A 22947-nucleotide genomic window follows, 5' to 3' on the forward strand; every position below is an offset into this window, starting at 1 on the left:
CATTTAAAGGCTTAACTAGGTTGATAAGGTTAACTAGGCAGTATAGGGTAAAAAGGCAATTTATTGTATAACAATGGTTTGTTCTGGAGACTATCCAAAAAAAATTGCTTAAAGGAGCTAATAATTTTGACCTTAAAATGTTTTTTAAAAAATTATAAACTGCTTTTATTCTAGCCGAAATAAAACAAACAAGACTCTCCAGAAGAAAAAATATTATTAGAAATACTGTAAAAATGACTTCAACTGACTTCAACTGTATATATATATTTCCTCTATGTTCCGCTACATGCTTAATTCTTTAGTGCTATAGAGGCACATTAATAGAAACATGTTGCTATGACTGCAAAGGGTAAAAATGACTTTTTAATCTAACAATCTACTCAAAATCCTCTTAATTCACAAACCACTCAACTACAGTGGAAAGCACTTCAGCTGAAAATAAGTAAATACATAGTTCCAGGATTTTCCGTCAGTTATTTGCATACTGTATCTTTAAAACTTTAAAACAATCTTGTTTCAATTTGCACAAAAACACAACTTCTGTTTCAGAATCAGGCAACAACCAAATGTGTCTGTAGCTGTTGGTGTGAATCTATCAGTCCAGTATCAGTTCATTTATGACAATTTTTCACTTACAGTTGAAGTCAGAAATATTAGACCCCCAGAATTATTAGCCCACCAGTTTATTTTTCCCCAATTTCTGATTTTTTCAAGACATTTCTAAACATAATAGTTTTGATAACTCATCTCTAATAACTGATTTATTTTATCTTTGCCATGATGATAGTACATAATATGTGAGATATTTTTTAAGACACTTCTATACAGCTTAAAGTGACATTTAAAGGCTCAACTAGTTTAATTAATTTAACCAGGCAGGTTAGGGTAATTAGGCAAGTTATTGTATAACGATGGTTTGTTGTGTAGACTATCAAAAAAATATAGCTTAAAGGGGCTAATAATTTTGACCCTACATTTATTTTATTTTTTTTTATTAAAACTGCTTTTATTCTAGCCGAAATAAAACAAATAAGACTTTCTCCAGAAGAAAAAAACATTATCAGAAATTCTGTGAAAATTTCCTTGCTTTGTTAAACATAATTTGGGAAATATTTAAAATAGAAAATAAAAATTCAAAGGGGGGCTATTAATTCTGACTTCAATATTAACCATTTAATTTATGACAAATTTTTTTTTTTAATTATAAAGAACATTTGAAAAATCATAAACACTATAAAATAGTTCTACTGTTTTTGAAAAGTTTTTTAAAAAAAATTACTCAAAGTTTGCATTATATTAGATTATTAATTTTGCTCTAATCACTCCAGGTATTCCAGACATACAGTACATTAAGGGCACAACAGGATGCTTTTAAAAAGGATCACAGGATTAAACCCAACTTTGCATAAATACAGTACTCTTGTAAAGCGATATAAACAATACAGCAAATCCCAAATGCCTTAGTTATTACTGGCCAGGCTGTTTCTATAAATAGCATAGCATATATCTCTAGCATACACAGCACATCTCAACCGCTTTATTGCTTGTGTTGTCACAAAATGTAAATTAAATGATCTCCTTGACAGTAAAGCATGAACATATTTATATATAATTAGACAGTTGCACTACATACTGCACACCTCATAACGTCTTACATTCAATAACTATGAAGCAGCACAACTGTTTTCAACGTTAATGATAATAAGGTCACATTTTGAAATAAGGTTTCATTAGTTAATATTCAGTATGTACTAACATAAACTAATAACAGACAACATCAGTGCATGATTTATTAATTAATCATAGTTCATGACATGTACCAATGCAGTACTAAATCCAAATTTATGCTTTTCAACAGTTAATGAACTGTGAGGTAGCATACTGTTACAATGAACACTATTTTAACGTTAACAAAAGATAAAATAAATATTTTATTCATTGTTTTCATGACTGTAAATACAAAACATTAGTTAATACAACGTTATTGTAAAGTGTGACTCATAATGATAATAATTCTGAGCACTGAACCAGCACATTACCACGATTCCTGACGAATGAATTTTGAGACATTCTCCCGAAAGGAAATATGCTTAGTGCTAAGGACATCATAATAAATACAGACTTTTGCTTGAAGATGCCTTTTTTTGCTTTCTTTTCATTATTATTCTGTGAACAAAATAAGGTATAATTAAAATAACTTTTAAAATAATTCTAATTAAATCCTGCAAAAACTTTTATCTAAAAATTTCTAAAATACACTAGTTATATATTACTATTTTGAGTCTGTACAGGTTACTTGCTACACTGTCTAATTGAATTTCCACAATTCTGAATCTGACCCTGTTTCAACTTTTGTTTTGTAGAGCCACAGGGATGTCTCCAGTTACCAATAAATGAGCCATTGCCACAGATCCTTATGGTCAGCTATAAACGCATCATGTCAGTACTAGCAGTTCATATAGATCAGTGTATGAAAATATCTTAAATTTCAGGGTAGAGTTCTAAATAAAAACACTTTATTATGGCATGTGACACAAACCATATATGTGCTGCATGGGTGAAGACTTAATTTAATGGGTGCTTAATTTGTGAATTGCGAGGTCTTGGAACAGATCAGGGTAACTGACCCTGCATGTTACCAGAGGATGTAGGGGGTGTTGTTGCAGACGAAAGTGAAGAGCGGGGTGTGGCGGGTGTAATGTGGGGCATTGGATGGCGGAGGGGTCTCGTGGACAAAAGTGAAGAGGGTTGGGGAGTCGCAGAAGAAAGTGAAAGTGAACAGCGGACAGGGGAGGAGGGCGGTTGAGAAGGGGGATCGGTAAAATTAGGTACCGGATCAGATTTCAGAGGTGCTGGATTCAGATCTGCCGTGTTCCGGCAGCATTCTAGATTAGTGCTCTGATCTTATTTGGCCCTCTTCTTCAGGGGTCAGTTTTAATACTCTGCACCTTGTGGTTTGAGTCCTGCTGCTGATGAGGCAGTGTTGTTGTGACTCACTGGTGATGCTGGCAGAGGCGGATGCTGAGACAGATAATAGCCATGCACTCTCTGCCAACACATACTGTAGGAACAAACCCTTGATCCTAAAGCTTGTGAGTGTTTTTTTTTTTTTTTTTCTGACAATAAAGAGCAAGTCATGCTTTCAGCATCTGATTCTAAAGAGGTTGGATGCAGGGAGATCTGCTAGAGCAGGTTGTTCAGTCAGCCACTTTTAAAAACCTGCATTAGATTGTTACCTGTGCTGTGTGGCCAAGCTGCATTGAACAGATAAAAGAAATTCAGCTGTTTGTTTTGTTATACAATAGTTTTCTTTAATTGTCATGGATGCTCCTTCTCCAAGTGCACACAGAAGAATCCATTTAGGGCTGCACAATATATTGCTTCGGCATCAAAACTGGAATATGTGTTTCTGCAATATTCAATTATGAATAGGGATTATAGTTGACCAGAAGCCACAGTTTCTGCTGTGTCTTGCAGATTTTAGCTCCAACAGACCTGCACGGATGTTTCTAGAAAGCCTAATAAAAGCTTGATTAGCTACGCCAGGTGTGTCTGATTGGGGTTGGAAGTAAACTTTGCAGGACACCTGAGTTGGGCACCCCGATGTACAGGTAATTAGCTATTTATTGTGATTAGATTTAATAGTAATGATAGTTAAAAAACATTTAAACTTATTAGGTTCACAATCCATCTAATATTGTCAACATTTTTCATATGAATTCAGTAATTGCTGTTTGTGAATTGGCGGCTGTTTCACCTGGAAATGTTATTATGTGAACAGGCCCTAAATCTCTTAACAAGCCCACAGTGCTCATCATCTGACGGGTGTTTCGGCCAGACAGCAGGATCATGGAGGAAGCTGCGTTTCGTTGTTTGTCGTATTTCTACTTTTTTTCCCCAAATGTTCTCAAAATTCTCACTCTTGCACACTTTACCTGCCTCTTAATAAATGGTTCATTTAAATTATTACATTTGAAACAGAGGAGAAGCAGATTGCTTTGACTATACCAGTGAAATACCTCACGCTTGCGGTGCTAATACATTTGTCGACGATATGCAGAGGACTAATCTGCTCTTAATGCTGCAGGTGTGAGAAACGTCTGTGTGCCACCTTTAAGTGCTCTGAGGCGGGAGATAGACCGACGGCATCACCCGCAGCTCATTCCGGAGAGTAACGTTAGGAATGGTACAGCACAGACACATGAGAGTCTAAAAATCTCCAGTAACAATTAAAAGCATTCGATAGTCGCTTTTTTAAATTTGGTGCTAGGGGGGTCTGAAAACTCGCCAAGTTGGCAACACTGGCATTAACACCTTGCGCATGTGCTGTACGGAAGGAAGATTCCCTTGTTTATGGGGGCCCCTGGTTTTAAAAAGAAGCTTTAAAAAATTGTTTGTTGGATACTGCAGAGCTGTGTATATGTTGTTTGTAAGTTTAGGATTTAAGAGATTTGTGACCCTTTTGCTTGTTTGACACTGATTCTTGGGTTGTCCCTCAAGTGTGGTTGCTTGTGTTTGTAAATAGTTGTTGAATATTGGGATAATAAGTAGTTTAAAAACCTTTTGATCTTTGTTTTTGTGTTAGGTAGTTAGGGTAGTTAACTGTATTTTATTTTCTTTCATTTGAACATGTAAAGTAGAGTAATTGATTATTCATTCATTTTCTTTTCAGCTTAGTCCCTTTATTAATATGGGGTTGCCATAGCGGAATGAACTGCAAACTTATTCAGCATGTGTTTTAAGCAGCGGATGGCCCTTACAGGTGCAACCCACCACTTGGAAACAGCCATACACATTCATTCACACATACACACATACATACATACACTTTGGACCCAATTCACCTATAGCGTATGTCTTTGGGGGAAACTGGAGCACCCGAAGGAAACCCACGCCAACATAGGGAGAGCATGCAAACTCCACACAGGCTCGAAACAGCAACCGTCTTGATGTGAGGCGACAGCACTATCCACTGTGCCCCCCATTAAAATATTAAAATAAAGTCATTTTTGTTTGTTATTTTTGCCTTGTCAGCCCCAACCTCAAAACCACAATGCATTTCGATTTCATGTTTTCTTTGGATTGGCTTTTCCTTTCATATTGTGCACCTTCCCTAGATGGTGCATAACACAATGAAGACTATGGAGTTTTATTTTACATTTGATCATTGAACATTTGATCAACATTTATATTGAATTTCTGTAGCAGATTACTGCTAGACTTCCCAAAAACCATAAAGCATTGTTAATTTCATTTGTAACTGTGCTCTACTGTATTTATCAATACATTTGATGCACTCCCCTACAAAATCTAGAATAAATAAATAAATACTTTCCCATTCATTTCATCTGATATATTGTCATCCCTCTTTAGAGTAAAACTAGAATAATAATGTAAGTGAAATCTGTCTCTGTATTAGTCCGCTGTAGTGAAGTGTTTATTTTACTATTCTGTCAAGATGCCTGCTAGAAAACAAGTCAACCTTAAAGTAGCAATACTTTTGCTGAATGTTTGTGTATTTTCAGGTTGAATCTGCCTTCAGCTACTACACCCCCGGTACTGGAATCAGCTTCCAGAAATGATCAGATGTGCTCCTACATTAGGCACATTCAAATCAAGACTGAAAACACATCAGTTTAGCTGTGTTATGAAGCGGACAGGAGACAGAGGTAAGGAAACGTTAGGGTGTTTATTGAATGACAACAAGGAGCACATGAAGGATAGCCAGGAGGATCAGGAATGATGTTGGGGTCTTTTCCTCCGTGGCTGGGTAACAGGAATACACGAGGATGGACAGCACACACCAGATACAGCTGACAGAGGATGACACAGACTTGGAAGGACTGGAAGACAGGACGATTCGGGAGGACCAGGAAGACTAGGAGGAATACAAAGAGAACAGGTAAGTAAATCGTTTGTTTAGCTGAGGATGACTACGCTGAGTGGTCGCTCAGTTGTCCGCTTTCGTCGAGACGAGCCCGGACAATGAGCGACTGGAGTGCTGTGCTTTTATCTGGTGCTCGTGAATGTGATGCAGCTGTGTGCTCATTAGAAGTCAGGTGATGGTGATCTTCGTGAGTGGGGGTCGTGAGAGCCTGACCAATCCATGACAGTACCCCCCTCCCCAGGGCCCGCTCCTGAGGGCCGACACCTCCGACGCCGTGGTGGTCTCCCTCTGCCTCTAGGCGCTGGGAACTCAGGGTGGCTCTCATGAAACTCCACCATGAGACTAGGATCGAGAATATCAGCTCTGGGAACCCATGTCCTTTCTTCGGGGCCGTACCCTTCCCAGTCCACCAGGTACTCCAACTGGCCACCACGACGTCGGGAACGCAAGATCTCCTTCACTGCGTAGACGGCTCCTTCTTCTAGGAGCAGTGGAGGAGGGGGTTCCTCTTCGTGGTCAGGCTCTGTGGAGGGAAGAACAGGATCGTGATAGGGTTTCAGGAGTGATACGTGGAATGTAGGGTGAATACGGTAGTGAGAGGGTAATTGTAGTTTGTAGGTGACGGGGGTTAACCTGTTCCACGATGGTGAAGGGACCAACAAATCGGGGACTTAACTTGCGAGAGGGCAGTCGCATGCGTATGTCCCGGGTGGATAGCCACACCTTTTGTCCGGGTGTGTATCTGGGTTCTTCAGACCTTCTTCTATCGGCGGTTACCTTGCTTCGACGGACTGCCCTCTGCAGATGTTGATGAGCCTCGTCCCAGACTCTCTCGCTCTCCCGGAACCAGTGATCCACTGCGGGGACATCAGATGGTTCGCCATCCCAGGGAAAGAGCGGTGGTTGGAAGCCCAGGACGCACTGGAATGGCGTGAGTCCGGTGGAGGGTTGCCGCAGTGAATTTGGGCATATTCTGCCCAGCCCAAATACTGGCTCCAGGAGCTCTGGTGACCACTGCAGAAGGTCCTCAGGAACCGTCCCACCTCCTGAATCTTCCTCTCTGTCTGCCCGTTGGTTTGGGGATGATATCCAGAAGAGAGGCTGACGGCCACACCTAGGAGCTTGAAGAAGGCTTTCCATAGACGTGAGATGAACTGTGGACCTCTGTCCGACACAATATCTTCTGGAATACCAAATGACCTGAAGACTTGATTAAAGATATTGTCGGCTGTTTCAAAGGCTGTGGGAAGACCTTTCAGAGGGATTAGTTTGACAAACTTTGAGAATCTATCTACTATGACTAGAATACAGGTATTACCTTCTGACGAAGGGAGATCAGTGATAAAGTCCACTCCTAGGTGTGACCAGGGACGGTTCGGAATCGGCAAGGGATGGAGCTTTCCAGCGGGTAGATGACGTGGGCTCTTGGATTGGGCACAGTCCTTACAGCCCTGAACATATTGCCTCACATCCCTTGCCATGTTTGGCCACCAGAATCGTTGGGATACTAGCGAGAGAGTATTGTTGATCCCTGGATGTCCAGTGCCTAGCGAGGTATGTAAGGAGTGGATCAGATCTACCCGGTGTTCAGGTGGTATGAACTGCCGATGAGGAGGGCATCCCGGCGGAGCAGGGGCTTCCGGAGTGGCAACGACTGGAGGAGCGTTCCAGGTGATCGGACAAATGGAGATGTGTTCGGGAAGAATCTTCGTTGGGAGTTCTTCATGATCGTGATGCTCGTGTAAACGAGAGAGAGCGTCTGCTCTTAGATTCTTGGGTCCTGGACGATAGGAAATGGAGAAATCAAAACGTGAGAAGAAAAGTGACCATCTGGCTTGACGTGGACATAGTCTCTTGGCCTCTTTGATATATTGGAGGTTTTTGTGATCTGTGATCACCTGGAACGGATGTTTGGCTCCCTCCAACCAGTGACGCCACTCCTCCAAGGCTAGCTTGATTGCTAGCAGCTCCCTGTCTCCTATGCTGTAATTCTGCTCCGCCGGGCTCAACTTCCGAGAGAAATAGGCACAGGGATGCAGTCGGGGCGGTGTATCATGATGTTGAGATAATACTGCCCCGACGCCGGTGGTGGATGCGTCCACTTCCACCACGAAAGGAAGATTTGGGTCAGGATGAGTCAGGAGTGGGGCCCTTGTGAACTCCTTCTTAAGAAGGCGGAAGGCTGCGGCTGCTTCTTTGGTCCACTCCAGTCCTTTGGGTTTACCCTTGAGGAGATTAGTGAGAGGTGATGTAATCCTGCTGTAGTCCTTGATAAACCGTCTATAAAAGTTAGCAAACCCAAGAAACCTCTGGAGCTCCTTAATGGAAGTGGGTTCTGACCAGGATAGAACAGCCTCAATTTTCTTCCCATCCATACGTATACCGGTTTGATCAATGATGTATCCCAAGAAATGAATCGACTTCTGGTGGAATGAGCATTTCTCCGCTTTGAGGTAGAGGTGATGTTCTCTCAATGTGTGTAGGACCTCCGCAACGTGTTGGCGATGTTCGGCCTCACTCGGGAGTAAATGAGGATGTCATCTATGTACACTATTACAAAGTGGTGAAGAAACTCCCGGAGGACTTCATGAATGAAGTTTTGGAATACGGAGGGGGCGTTGACCAGACCGTAAGGCATGACCTCATATTCATAGTGGCCAGTAGGGGTCACGAATGCTGTCTTCCATTGGTCCCCCTCACGTATTCTTATCAGATTATACGCGCTGCGGAGGTCCAATTTAGTGAAGACTTTAGCTTCTCGGAGCTGTTCCAAAGCGGCTGGTACCAGAGGAAGGGGATATCGGTATTTTACTGTACCGTTATTTAGGACCCTGTAGTCGATGCATGGACGCAGCCCTCCGTCCTTCTTGGCCACAAAGAAGAAGCTTGAGGCGGCTGGTGATTTTGAGTGACGTATGTACCCCTGACTCAGAGCCTCCCTTATGTAATCTTCCATTGCCTGATTCTCTGGAAGCGAGAGCGGGTAGATCCTACCTCTTGGCAACTGGGCATCTGGAACTAGGTCGATCGCGCAGTCCCATGGCCGATGCGGCGGTAGCTGGGAAGCTCTCTTGGGGCAGAAGACATCATGAAAGGAGCTGTACTCCTTAGGAATGTGGATAGACTGCTTCTCAGGAGGGCTCTCGACCGATGTTGCAAACAAAGAAATGGGGTTCCGACCTTGAAGAGGGAGATTTGGAAAACAGGTAGGTGTACATCCAGATCCCCATTTCTTTATCTCTCCTGTTGCCCCAAGAGATGATGGGATCGTGCTTCACCAGCCACGGGCGCCCTAGAATGATGTCCATATTTGCACCCTCCAGAACCAGAAATTGAATCCTCTCTTGATGTAACAACCCCACTTGAAGAAGGATGTCTTCGCATTGTCGATGGATACGGGTCGAAGATCGAGTGCACTGGGTTATCGGTTGTATCTGGTATATATGCGAGGACGCCTCAGTACGGAGGTGGAGTTGACGACAGAGGGATTGGGAGATGAAGTTCCCTGCTGACCCGGAGTCGATGAGGGTGAAGTCCGAATGGGACGAAGGGGACACTCCATACGGGTGTGTCCACTGACACCGCAGTATAGACACAGACCCCGGGTCAGCCTCCTCTGTCGTTCGCTGATGTCAGTCTTCCAGACTCTATTATCATGGGTTTCTGGTTCTGGAGAGGCTGTTGACTCAGGCGATTGGAGGAGTGCAGACGAGGGGGGTGATGGTGTCCTGTGATAGGAACGGAGACGATCGGAACATCGGAGAGAATGTTGGATGAATCTCTCCAGACCCATTGTATCATCTAATGTGGCCAGTTGGATTCGGAGAGTGGGTTCCAAGCCGAGCCGGTACGTGGTCAACAACGATCTCTCATTCCATCCACTTGCAGCTGCTAGAGTGCGAAACCGGAGAGCATATTCCTGTGTAGATAGAGTACCTTGCTTTAGATGATACAGCTGCTCTCAGCGGCTACTTCCCCATCAGAACGTCCAAACACCTCTTTGAAATACTCCGTGAAGGTAGTGATGGAATTCATGACCGGCCCGGCTTGGTTCCAGATCGTCTCAGCCCATTTAAGTGCAGGTCCAGAGAGTAGAGATACGATGTAGGCGATCTTCGACTTATCTGTGGGATATAGAGAAGGTTGCATTTCGAATATGAGGGAACATTGTAACAGAAACCATTGCACTCCCCCGCTCCGCCTGAGTAGGGCGCTGGTCGGGCCATGGGACTGGAAGGAAGGGCCGAAGAAGAAACTGTGGAGGCGGAAGTGCTCGGTGCTGGTGGTGCGTTGGAAAGTGGAGCTGGTGGCTGTAGAATCCGCTTCAACTGGTCCACCAGCTCTTGAAAGTGATCGAGGGTGCTCATGTTGTCGTCGTTATGGGTCCGGGCTTCTGTTATGAAGCGGACAGGAGACAGAGGTAAGGAAACGTTAGGGTGTTTATTGAATGACAACAAGGAGCACATGAAGGATAGCCAGGAGGATCAGGAATGATGTTGGGGTCTTTTCCTCCGTGGCTGGGTAACAGGAATACACGAGGATGGACAGCACACACCAGATACAGCTGACAGAGGATGACACAGACTTGGAAGGACTGGAAGACAGGACGATTCGGGAGGACAGGAAGACTAGGAGGAATACAAAGAGAACAGGTAAGTAAATCGTTTGTTTAGCTTGAGGATGACTACGCTGAGTGGTCGCTCAGTTGTCCGCTTTCGTCGAGACGAGCCCGGACAATGAGCGACTGGAGTGCTGTGCTTTTATCTGGTGCTCGTGAATGTGATGCAGCTGTGTGCTCATTAGAAGTCAGGTGATGGTGATCTTCGTGAGTGGGGGTCGTGAGAGCCTGACCAATCCATGACAAGCTGTGCCTGTGTACTGAATGAGCACTGTGGTATGTTCAACAGATCGCACTATTATGTCTTTCTTTTCTTTTTCAGTCTTTTAAAACCCGTTTAACACATTTTAATCAGTTTTTATCTGTTTAAATTTTTTTTATCATTTTTTTTTCTTGTTTCTTTTATTCTTGTTTATGTAAAGCACTTTAAATTACCATTGTGTATGAAATGTGCTATACAAATAAACCTGCCTTGCCTTGCCTTTGTTTGGAACCACTACATGCCACTATACCACAGGTGTCAAATGCAGTTCCTGGAGGGCCACAGCTCTGCACAGTTTAGCTCCAACCCTAATTAAAAACACCTGATTAAACTAATTGAGTGCTTTAAGCTGCGGTCACACTTGACTTTTCTTCTCATAGACTTCCATTCATACGCACGTGAATGCGTCAGACCAGAAACGCGGGGTTATGTGTCAAGTTTCGCAGGTTGCTGCGGTGCAAAGTTTAAGCTTAGTGAACTCTAACCTGCTAAATCGCATCACTTGACTGCATGAGACCAATCAAGGACCAAAACACGACCTCTGGGCAGAAATGTAAAACATGGAGCAATCACTAGCTTTTTTTAATGTCTAATAAAATTGTTTAATCCCGCCCCTTTTTCGCAGCGACGCACGACAGAATTTCGTACACACAAAGCCCAGTGTGACCGTAGTTTTAGGCTTGTTTGATACCTACAAATAGGTGTATTGAAGCAGGGCTGGAACTAAACTCTGCAGGGCTGTGTTTTTGACAACCCTGCACTGTACGGTCAGCTCCTCTCCACATGGCCTTCTGGATGACCTGTTACATCTGACCTCTGACTCTTGACTCTCAATTAATTTTGGAGAAGATATGCTTAATGTGTGAAGATTTATCTGTGTTTTAACCAATCAGGATTCTTTCTACTGTACACAGATAGGTGAAGTAGTTAGTGACCTTCTGTATAGAGAATAGGTCTCAAACTCAATTGCTGAAGGGCCTCAGCTCTGTACAGTTTTGCTCCAACCCTAATCAAACACAGCTCATCCAAATAATCAAGGTGTTCAAGACTACTAGAGACTATTAAGCAGGTGTGAGTTGAAGGTGGTTGGAGTATGCAGAGTTGCGGCCCTATAGGAATTGAGTTTTAGACCACTGATTTAGAGTATAATTGTTGTTTATTGAGAATGTGCTGCAACAAAGGTTTCGTGTCCATGCTATGAGAGCGCAGCTGGACTCAAGTGTGGATTACAGTGCTCTGCAAACACGCGACAAAAATACGTTTGTAAGGAACATTTTTACCCGAGAGCTTTTCGTATCATGAAATGGTGAAATCCGGATTTGCCACTTGCCTTCTTTTAAAAAAGACTGGTTCCAGTTGGTGTTAATTGTCCTGTCTCTACAGATTTGGTAAGAGTGTGATCAATGTCATTGTTTATGTTTATTCAGATGGCAAAGTAAGTTAGTATCATCAGTAGTACTCTTTCTGTTTTTAAAGACATATCTTAGCCAAAATGGTTTAGTTACTAAGTTTACAGTATGGTAATATCACTACAATATTATATTATGGACTGAAAGATCTGCTGTTAATGCTGAATGTAAACATGTAAACACCTTAATCAAACTATTACCATCGTGTAGGATTTTCGCCGCATTTGGTGAAAGAATAGTCTATATACACAGTTTTCTGATGCTACCTACCGAGTGCATCTAAGTTACAGAGAAATGCAAAGTTTTTTTTTCTCCCATACGGCGCGTGGTATTAACCATTCCATTAAAATTACACTCTTCTAGCAGTTCCTCGCATCCAATATCTAATTTCTCACTGGGGGCATGTATGAAATGTACATGTAACTGAATTAAATTGAAAGTGCCTAACTGCAGTTAAAGTCGACAAATTAACAATTTGGCAAATAATTTGATTACTGATGTCCATGTAAACATAGTCACTGTCTTTCTCCCCTGCGTCTGTGTGGTGTTTTGCATCAGTGAAAATCAGCGTGTGCTCAAACTGAAACTCCCCTCTTTCGCCTTCCCTCTTTTACCACTCCACACTCCCACCTACACAAAGCTGGACTCACCCAATTTCTTGACCTTTTGTCAAACTAGTAGTGTCATGGCCCTTTAACGTTGAGCTATGTTTAAAATTTTAACACTGGAAAAATTAAGAAATTATATTGTTTTTTATTTTTATGTAAGGCTGTGCCAATAATTCCTCATTGTATTGGAAATTATATTGAATAATGATTTTTTTATGTAGGATACATTTTAAAGTGCACCAGAACACAGGTGAGTTGACTTTTTTCAGTATACAGCCTCATCTGTACAAAAACAGCCACGTACCTGATTACTAGTGCCGATGTCTACGCCACCCTTTAAATATTCCAGAACCTTGTCAATATTGCCTGCTCTTGCTGCTCGAAGGAAACTGGTGTTGCTGTCCGACTACAGGAAAAAAGAAAGCGCATAGTTAATACAGATGAGCTTTTTAAGAGTTTAAACATATTAGCTCATGAGACAAGTATCCTGTTCCAAACAATTTTACTAATAAAATGCACACACACACACGACTTTATAAAAAAGAGCCCGAAATGCTGTTCAAAGCCATTAGAGGTAAATAAATAAAAAAATAGATGGCTGGTAACATAAAACTGCAGTGCACCAATAATACCTCAGCAGAAAGATTGCAGACACTCAAATCTTTTATAAACAGCACAATAAGTAAAGTACTCCACAGTGACTTAAATAGATGTGAAACCTATTAGGACAAGAAACTCGGAGAGATGCGTATACTCGGTGAGCTTGTGATAAACTGAAGTAATAGACATTATGTTTCATGCTGCTGAGGTGAAAGCAAATAACAAGTTTTTCATAATACCATTTAGACAAATAACTAAATGTTAAATAATTCTCTGTAAGCGCTAGACATAAAAATAACTGATATGTGATAATCATAAAATATAAATAGGTGCATTCATTGCAGATACTTTACAGTTGTCACGATCACCAGCAATCCAGTCTGTGCAGATCACTGGTAAACACAGTTTGCTAACGAACTACAAATCTGCCAGGAAAAGAACTACAAGATCCAGTCATGCACCACTCACACACCTGACCTAGATCCTGTCTGAACACTCACAGCTGAAGCCACTCATAAACTGATTACATGGACTATAAAGAGAGCACTCACACACACATCTGTTCTGAGTCTTGTTATACTGATTGTGAACATTACGATGTGTTTTCCTTGCCTTGCCTTCTGTGTTTGAACCTTCCTTTGTTTTACGTTGTCTGCTGCCTGCCTTTTGACTATCTGCCTGTTAATTGTCCATGACTCTGGATTGTCCGTATACATCTGTTTGCTCCTGTGCTGACTGTTGCTTGCCCGACCATTCTCTTAATTAACCCTGCATTTGGATCTGCACGTCCTTGTCCAGCGTCCCCTTCTCGTTACAACAGTGCTGTGTAAATGCAAGAATACTAAACTGCTATTGGTAAAAACTGAACTGATGCTGATAGTGAAATTTTGTTATTGTGACCAGACTAATTTGCTATACAGAGCAATAACACGGTCTTGCGATATTTTTGAAATGTTATTGCATAGGTAAAGGATAATCAATGGATCGCGGTGTGTTAAAGGATTGCTAAACACAAGTGAATTTTAAAAATTACTTTGGCTTTTTTGGCTTTTCAGACAACATGAACACAAATATGTCATGTTTCATTTCGTTTGGAAATATCCATCCTTTTCTGTCATTCAGACCTGCAACACATTTCAAAAAATGCTGAGACAGGAGCATTTAGGGCTAGTAATCAGGTAAATGGTAAATAATTATGTGATTTAAAACAGGTGATGTCAACAGGTGATTGCAATTATGTTTTAGTAAGAAAGCAGCATCCAAGAAAGGTCTTGTTCTATAGGAGGAAAGATGAGCTGAGGATCGCCAGTTTGCCAACAAATTTGTGATAAAATTATTGAAATGTTTAAAAACAATGTTTCTCAAAGATAGATAGGAAGACATTTAGATATTTTCAACAGTGCATGACATAATTAAAAGATTTAAGGAATCTCAATAAATTTCAGTGTGAACAGGACAAGAGAGCAAGCCTGAGCTAAACAACCATGATTCCTGATCCATCAGACACACTGCATCAAGAATCCTCATTCATCTATAAGTAATATCACCACATGGGCTTAGGACTACTTTGCCAAACCTTGGTCAAGTTCCAGAATACGTAGTTAAAGCCACAAATGCCAGTAAAGATTGTACTGTGGCAAAAGGAAGCCCTATGTCAACAGTGTCCAAAAGTGCTGTCAACTTCTCAAGGCTTAGATGCATCTGGAATAGACCATCACACAGTGTAAACATGTACTGTGGTCAGATGAATCAGTATTTCAGGTAATTTTTGGGAGAAATGTATGGCGAGTGCTTCGGACCAAAGAAGAAAAGCATGACCCAAACTTATCAGCAACCCTTCCAAAAGCCAGGGTCTGTCATGGTTGTCAGTGCCCTTGGCAAAGATAACTTGCACTTCTGTGATGGCATCAATAATGCTGAAAAGTACAGAGAGATGTTGGAGCACAATATGCTGCATTCTTTCCCAGGGACACCCATGCATATTTCAACAAGACAATGCAAAACCACATTCTGCACACATTACAATGTCCTGGCTGTGGAGGAAGAGGATACATGTACTTGACTGGCCTGTCTGCAGTCCTGACCTGTCTTCAATAGAGTATGGTGCATTTTGAAATTGGAATAAAGGTTAATTAAAAAAAAATAATAGAATCGTGAGGAACACATTAAATAATGTTTGTTGTATTGTTTGCAATAAAATACAAGTCACAGTAAATTTAGAAGTTGCAACTTTTTCTTTTGTATTTGCGTTTTCCATACTATCACAACTTTTTCTGATTTCGGGGTTGTATATATACAGTATATACTGTCTTTAGAACTGTGATCAAATCTGACAAGAAACCTGTGCATTAAAGCACTTTATTTCACACCTTCCAGACAAAATTTCAGCAGACCATGGTATAATTTTTCATAAAGGTAATGACTTGCAGTCTTGTAAAACTCCCACTGTCAGTTTGTCTTACAACTCAGATGCCATTTTTGAGTGTGATGCAACCTGTTTGTTTGTTGTCACTTCTCCATGGGACTCCATCAGGCGCCTGTCTGGCTCCTTTTCCCTGCCTGATACTCTATATAGAGGAGGCAACTAAGGACAACACTCTGGAGAAATATGTCTGCGTTCAGGGAGACTGCTTAATGAGAAATGAAGTTACCTTAAAAGAGATCAAAAAATAAAAATTCTGTCATTAATTACTCACCCTGATACCCTCATGTACTTCAACTTATAATACATTCAATTACAGAAAAACAAAATAAGAGATTTTTTTATGAGATCCAAGAAAAAAATTCAATGCCAATCCAGAGATCCAGTGCCAAGAACATCATGTGTCTCAGTGGTTCAAACCTAATTTTATTAAGTTATAATAAAGTTTTTTCTTTTTTGCAAAACTAGTGGCAGACAGCTCAGATTTCATTCAAAAATATGTTCATTTGTGTTCCAACAGATTTGAAATGATATAAGGGTTAACAAAGAGATTTTTGTTGCTTTTGGCTGTATTATCTATTTAACAACCCTTTAATTAATTCATTTTCCTTCAGCTGAGTCTCCTATTTATCAAGGGTCACCACAGTGGAATGAACCGCCAACCATTCCAGCATTTGTTTTACGCCACTAATGCCCTTCCAGAGAAGTGGTGGGGCAGTAGGTAGTGCTGTTGCCTCACAGCAAGAAAGGTATGCAGTTCTCCCCCGCGTTCGCGGGGTTTCCTTCGCGTGCTCCGGTTTCCCCCAAAAGTCCAAACACGTGGTACAGGTGAATTGGGTACACTAAAATTGTCAGTAGTGTATGTGTGTGAACTTCTCAGTTGCAGCTGGAAGGGCATCCGCTGAGAGGGATTTGGCTGCAGACTCCAACGCATTTTTAATGGGCTCACGTAACCCACCCCTAACCCTACCCGTCACAGTGACGTCACTCACTCCATTGAGTGCATTATGTCTGACATTGCATTGATGAGTGATGCAATCTCAGCTTGCATCATAACAGGCCGTATTCAGATACTATTGCATCCGCTGTGTAAAACATATGCTGGATAAGATGGCGGTTCATTCCGCTGTGGCGACCCTAGATTAACAAAGGGACTAAGTAAATGAATGTCCTTCCAGCTGCAAGCCTGTACTGGGAACCCCTATACAAATTATTCATTTGAAAAAAAAAAAAGGTCGAAATCCCTCAAAATCAAAACTGAAATGAATTAGTAGTGTGATGTAGTAAAAGCTGATATCTAAAATATCTTTGCAGAAAGCACTAAATCTTTACTGTTTAAACTAGAAAAAAAAGTTTTTGAGAAACATTTGTCCAATTAAATGATATTTAAAATTATTTCCAAATCAATTAAAGGTTTAGAAGTTTGCATTCTTATATCTATTTCATTGCTTTATAATGATAATGAACGATCAAGGACTGCAAACTTTAATTTGCAAGTCATTGATCATTCAAATTTGTAGGGTCATGGACAGTGATGGAATAACGCACTAAAAATAACATGGCAACACTTTTTTTCAAGTAACAAGTAATCAAATGAATACTTTTTGGGTTTCCCCCATTACAACGCTGTTACCATTACTGACACAATAAAATGTGCATTACTATAATTTATCATTGTGAATGTAGTGTAACAGAGAACATATGATTGGCCTAGATAGAGTCCATTTCCATAATTTGCCAATCAAGGCACAGTAGTGCGGGCATTCACACACAAGCACACAAACAGTCAGTGGCACACACCAATGACTAGGAGTCATTTGTCCCATGTTTTATATTTATTAAAGGCATTGACAAATGAGATTTGTTTTAAAGTAACGCAATAGTTACTTTTTCCAGGTAATTAGTTACTTTTATAATAATGTAACTCAGTTTACAATTTGTGAGAAATACTAGTAACTATACTAATTACTCTTTTAAAGGACATGCCCACACTGGTCATGGAATATCTAAAAAAGGTGAACTACTATAATCTGGTTTACTGTAAGCAATGTTCACCATAAAGTTAAATGTATGTACTGTGTATCTGTGAGTAAGAATGATGTTTATCTATTGCCCAAGAAACTGGAATACTGTGGGCAAAAACATGTGCACTGCTAGAAACAGGAGGTTTGGAAAATGAATGCATGATTCAGATATGAGGCATTTCATAAACTTCATGAAAAATAAAGACTTGCATAAAATTGCCAAATGCTATATATTAAATAAGACAGATCTTAAATGAACACAACCATCATAGAAGTCAATAAATACATGATATAAATGAAATGATGACTTTCAACCAAGCATAGAATAAAACATTAATTCAGAGAGTGCTTCTCTGCTTTAATCCAAGCACTGTGTGAAGCATTTATGAATAATTCAGTATCCCATGACAAGTAAAGCTAGAAACATTCTCATTTCAGCTCAGTAACCAAGGAGACTGGCAGCTCTACCCCTCTCTCAAACCACACAACAAACCTTGTTGTCTGGCAAGAAAAATAATTCAGTTTCAATCATTTCCTCACTCTATACCAGCTAGAGCACACAAAAAAAACAGCTAGGGACCACTTAACTAGCAGCATTAAGTTCACAAATTATGATATGATCTATGATTTAATTTGCATGATTTGTCTCACAAATTAAAAACAATCTTGTCGATTAAGTTAGTTAAAGACCTGGGTGCGTTTTCCAAACAACAACAAAGCTCGTGTCTGAACTATCATAGCACCATGCATCGTTTAGGAAAAGAACGATGTAGTGACGAGTGTTTCCCAAAACCATAGTTGTTTTGTCGCAGATCCATCATTGAACCACACTAGTTATAACGTAAAACGTCAATATTGATGCTCTAAACGGGGTGGAGAAACTTCTTTGAAAATAACACCATAGTTTTTTGTGCAAATTATATTGTTTTACATGCACACGCATTTAAAAGAATCAAGTATTAGTTTTGGTAAAAACATGCACTTGCTTTCCATATTAATTGAAATATATGTAAACGGCACATTTAGGGCCTATGTTTCCTTAACAAATTTCATTAAGAATATGCCATATCCTATTCTAAAACAATACAACCACTTAGCTAATACTAATCACAATATAAATCACATAAATCATTCGCACAATGGTTGTAATTTACAATAGTCCATTTATTAAGAAAATAAAAAAAATCCTATTTATTAATAATAAGAATAATAATAGGTCACACTTTACAATAAGTTTAAGTAATTAATGTTAAATAATGCATTTACTAACATGAACAAACAATGAATAATACATTTACCACAGTATTTGTTCATGTTAGTTAACATTAGTTAATGAAAATAAAGTTGTTCATTGTTAGTTCATGTTAACTCACGGTGCGTTAACTAATGTTAACAAGCATGGACTTGGATGTTAATAATGCATTAGTAAATGTTCAATTATGATTAATAAATGCTTGTACAAGTGTTGTTCATGATTAGTTCATGTTAGTAAATGCATTAACTAATGAACCTATTGTAAAGTGTTACCTAATAATAATAATTATTATTATTAATTATTATTATTATTATTATTATTATTATTATTATTATTATTATTATTATTATTATTATTATTATTAAGATATTGTTTATTTATTTATTTTAAAGTCTACTTTTACAATTTGACACATTCAAACCACTGCAGTACAGATACATTTCTTTAATAAACAACCTACTATAAATTAAAAGCATGAACGTATGCTATTTTGTTTTCACAAGCTTTGGAGATGTAAACATAAATTCCACTTTTAAATAATAAGTCACCTATAGCTTTCATCATGAGCCATGGCTGTGTTCAAAATAGAATAAATGTTTTCAGTGTGCACTACGAAGGGAACGCAATTGTCTATTTGAAGATCGCTAAAACTGAACTGATAAAAATACTTTGAAAGCAAATTACACCTAAGAGACATGAATTTAATGATTTTTATTTATTTATTTATATATTTATTCATTTATTTTAAATTTTTTGTTTAAATGTTGGAACGTTCTAAATGAATAGGGCATAGGGGAATAACTGGGAATAGAACACAGCCAGGAACTATGCTTCTAACTACAGCTCTAGAGGTGTAGTTGCAAGCGTACAAGTCAATGATCCATGTTTGTGACAACTTAGTTGGCTAACAATGGTTTTCGGAAATGGATCCCTGGTTGAAAAATTGGTCTCCAGTGGTGAAAAGCACAATATGTAAAACCAAACCAATGAGCTCAAGTAACTTAAAGGGATTGATCTAGAAAAATATTTATAATTATTATTATCACAATACAGTGCCAAGCGACATTTTTAACCTCAGTATTGCTAAAATCTACTGCTTCCTTAAATACTGTAAAACACTCACTAAAACAGCATTCTACTAGTGAAGTATATGTAATGAAGATATGCAAAAAATATACAGTTGAAGTCAGAATTATTAAACCCCCCTGAACTATTAGTCCCTGTTTATTTTTTCCCCAATTTTTATTTAACAGAGAGAAGATTTTTTTCAACACATTTCTAAACATAGTAGTATTAATAACTCATTTCTAATAACTGATTTCTTTTATCTTTGCTATGATGACAGTAAAAAATATTTGACTAGATATTTTTCAAGACACTTCTATACAGCTTAAAGTGACATTTAAAGGCTTAACTACATTAATTAGGATAACTAGGCTGGTTAGGGTAATTAGGCAAGTTATTGTATAACGATGGTTTGTTCTGTAGACTATCGAAAAAAATACAGCTTAAAGGGGCTAATAATTTTGACTTTAAATGGTTTAAAAAAAATAAAAACTGCTTTTATTCTAGCCAAAATAAAACAAACAAGACTTTCTCTAGAAGAAAAAATATTATCAGACATAATGTCAAAATTTCCTTGCTCTGTTAAACATCATTTGGGAAATATAAAAAATCAAAGGGGGGCTAATAAATCTGATTTCAACTGTATGTGTACAATCATAACCAACAAAATACATAATGACATTTTTTTGAGGGTGTAAATGATTGTAAATTATGATAAATGAAAATCTTCAGTGTCAGATCTACAGTCTAGTTAAGCATCACAGACAGAAGCAAATAAATGTGCTGAAATTACAGTATGTTAACAAATCCAAATAACTACCTGCAAAAACCACACAGCTGTACTCATCATAAGTCACACACAGTAATGAAGCTCCATTCCAAATACCCCTAAACTGCAATGTACAGTGCAGAAGCAATGCCAGTTCACCATTTGTATATGGAACTGCAACAAACAAGGTTAAATTAACAATAAATATGGTTTGTTCTTGTACAAACACCATCATTCCTGTTTATTACAGTGTTCCTGTTTAACAGTGTTTATTTCTGTAAGCAGCTATATAAATAAAATATGTTTGACCTGACAGCAGTTTAGAAAAATACACAGATTACATGCAAATGTCTGATGACTGTGCAGAAAACACCATATGATATATGGTCTCTGCCTTAGATAGACTCGTAGAACTGATTTGATAGTTCCTCTGAAGCTCTCAAGGACACAGGAAGTAATGAGAATAAAGCTGTGGACTGCAGCAGTTTTGAATACTGCACCCCAAAGTGCTTTATACGTAATGATGACTTACAGTTTCAGCCAGGGAAAGCAGTGTCACAGGTTAAAAGGAATAGACTCCAACACTTTCAACGCATCAACAAATACAGTATATGCAAAAATAAAGTAATAACATATTTTACTTAAAACTTTCCTTCCTGTCAAAATTATGATTACCACTCATTGGGCTCTGTTTTAACATTTTTAATGTAAGCACATGGTCTAAAGTGCACGTCGCAGGCGTGTCAGAATCCCCTTTCAATATTTGACTAGTAGTAACTTTTAACATGCCTGAACACTAACAATAGCCCCTTTCACACAGTGATATCGGTAAATATCCAGAAATTTGAAATATTCAAAAAGCGCTGTTCACATAGGCAAGGATGTTCTGGAATTTTTCTGGAAAAGACAGTTCACACATCCATTTCAAAATACCAGTAAATTCTGACATCATTAACCAAAAATGACCTCTAAACGGCTGCGCTTAAATTGTTAGGCTTTTGTTGATGTTTCATAATATGTGTAAGTGCTGGCGCTCACCAGCTGCTTCACATGCACACGTGTCAAGCAACTGAAGCAGAGCTTGAAGGTAAACAAACAGCGGTTATCATAAGCATTTTATCAATAATTTTTTCCACAGTTGGTATTAAGAAAGAACATAAAAACTTTATCTGACTAGCATCTAGCAAGTAAATGTGTCTGGAAAAATATTCAAAGGCTTTTAAGCAGTGTGGATGTGAATGCGTCTGAATGTTCTGATTGGCTGGAGTAGACGTCTCACGTCAGCGAGTTTCTAATCGTGAACACGCTCTTTCCGGCAATTTTCCTTCTACGTTCACCACAGAGCAGCATTGCGGCACATTACCAGTTACGTTACAACTTTTCTTTCGGGAAAATTGCTGGAACTAATTTACTGGTATTTTCAAAAAGGGCCTGTTCACACATGATCCCTTTTCTGGAAAATTCCCGATAATTATCTGGAAAGGTCTGTATGTGTGAAACGGGTTAATGACTACAATTACATGACCATCGGTAATCTAATTATTTGCCTTAATCTGAATAAGACAATAATATGAATAAGGTGTTTACATGAGTTGCTTTTTGAATGTTCCTTTCATGTTTCTGTCTTACATATTATAGTACATAGTCCAATTAATGTCATTTTCACCATTCATGTGGCAGTTCATTTCTCACACTATGCGTGCAAACAGACGACGATACAAATTCTCAGGCAACAGGCCATGTCTGCCATTTCATTCACTAACTTTTCATTCATGCTCCCGTAACAAACTCGGAGGTACTGGATGAGAGCACTCAGTAAGGACTGTTGGACATTTATTTGTTTGCCGCCAAATGCCTAAAAACTGCGGTGTGTGCATCCTGTCGCAAAATGTATCAAAAATTATTAAAACATGGAAATAGTTTGAGTGGTGTGTTTACATGTCTGTACTGAACAATAATGTAAAAAATGTAAAATCGGCATACTTCATATGTCTTAATCTGATTTCTGTTTAGTTCACTTATTATGGT

The 22947-nt window shown here is 39.2% G+C and overlaps 1 protein-coding gene across 2 annotated transcripts in view; it reads right to left on the minus strand.

Moving 5' to 3' along the window:
- The window catches only part of ank2b (ankyrin 2b, neuronal), a 165224-nt gene that overhangs the window by 128811 nt on the left and 13466 nt on the right, over window positions 1-22947 (minus strand). For both annotated transcript variants that reach the window (XM_056462194.1, XM_056462193.1), the window contains exon 2: window positions 13089-13190. In XM_056462194.1, the coding sequence (XP_056318169.1) occupies window positions 13089-13190 (102 nt within the window). The remainder of the gene's footprint in view (window positions 1-13088; window positions 13191-22947) is intronic.

The sequence above is a fragment of the Danio aesculapii genome, chromosome 7, assembly GCF_903798145.1.
Source record: "Danio aesculapii chromosome 7, fDanAes4.1, whole genome shotgun sequence".
NCBI classification, from domain to species: domain Eukaryota; kingdom Metazoa; phylum Chordata; class Actinopteri; order Cypriniformes; family Danionidae; genus Danio; species Danio aesculapii.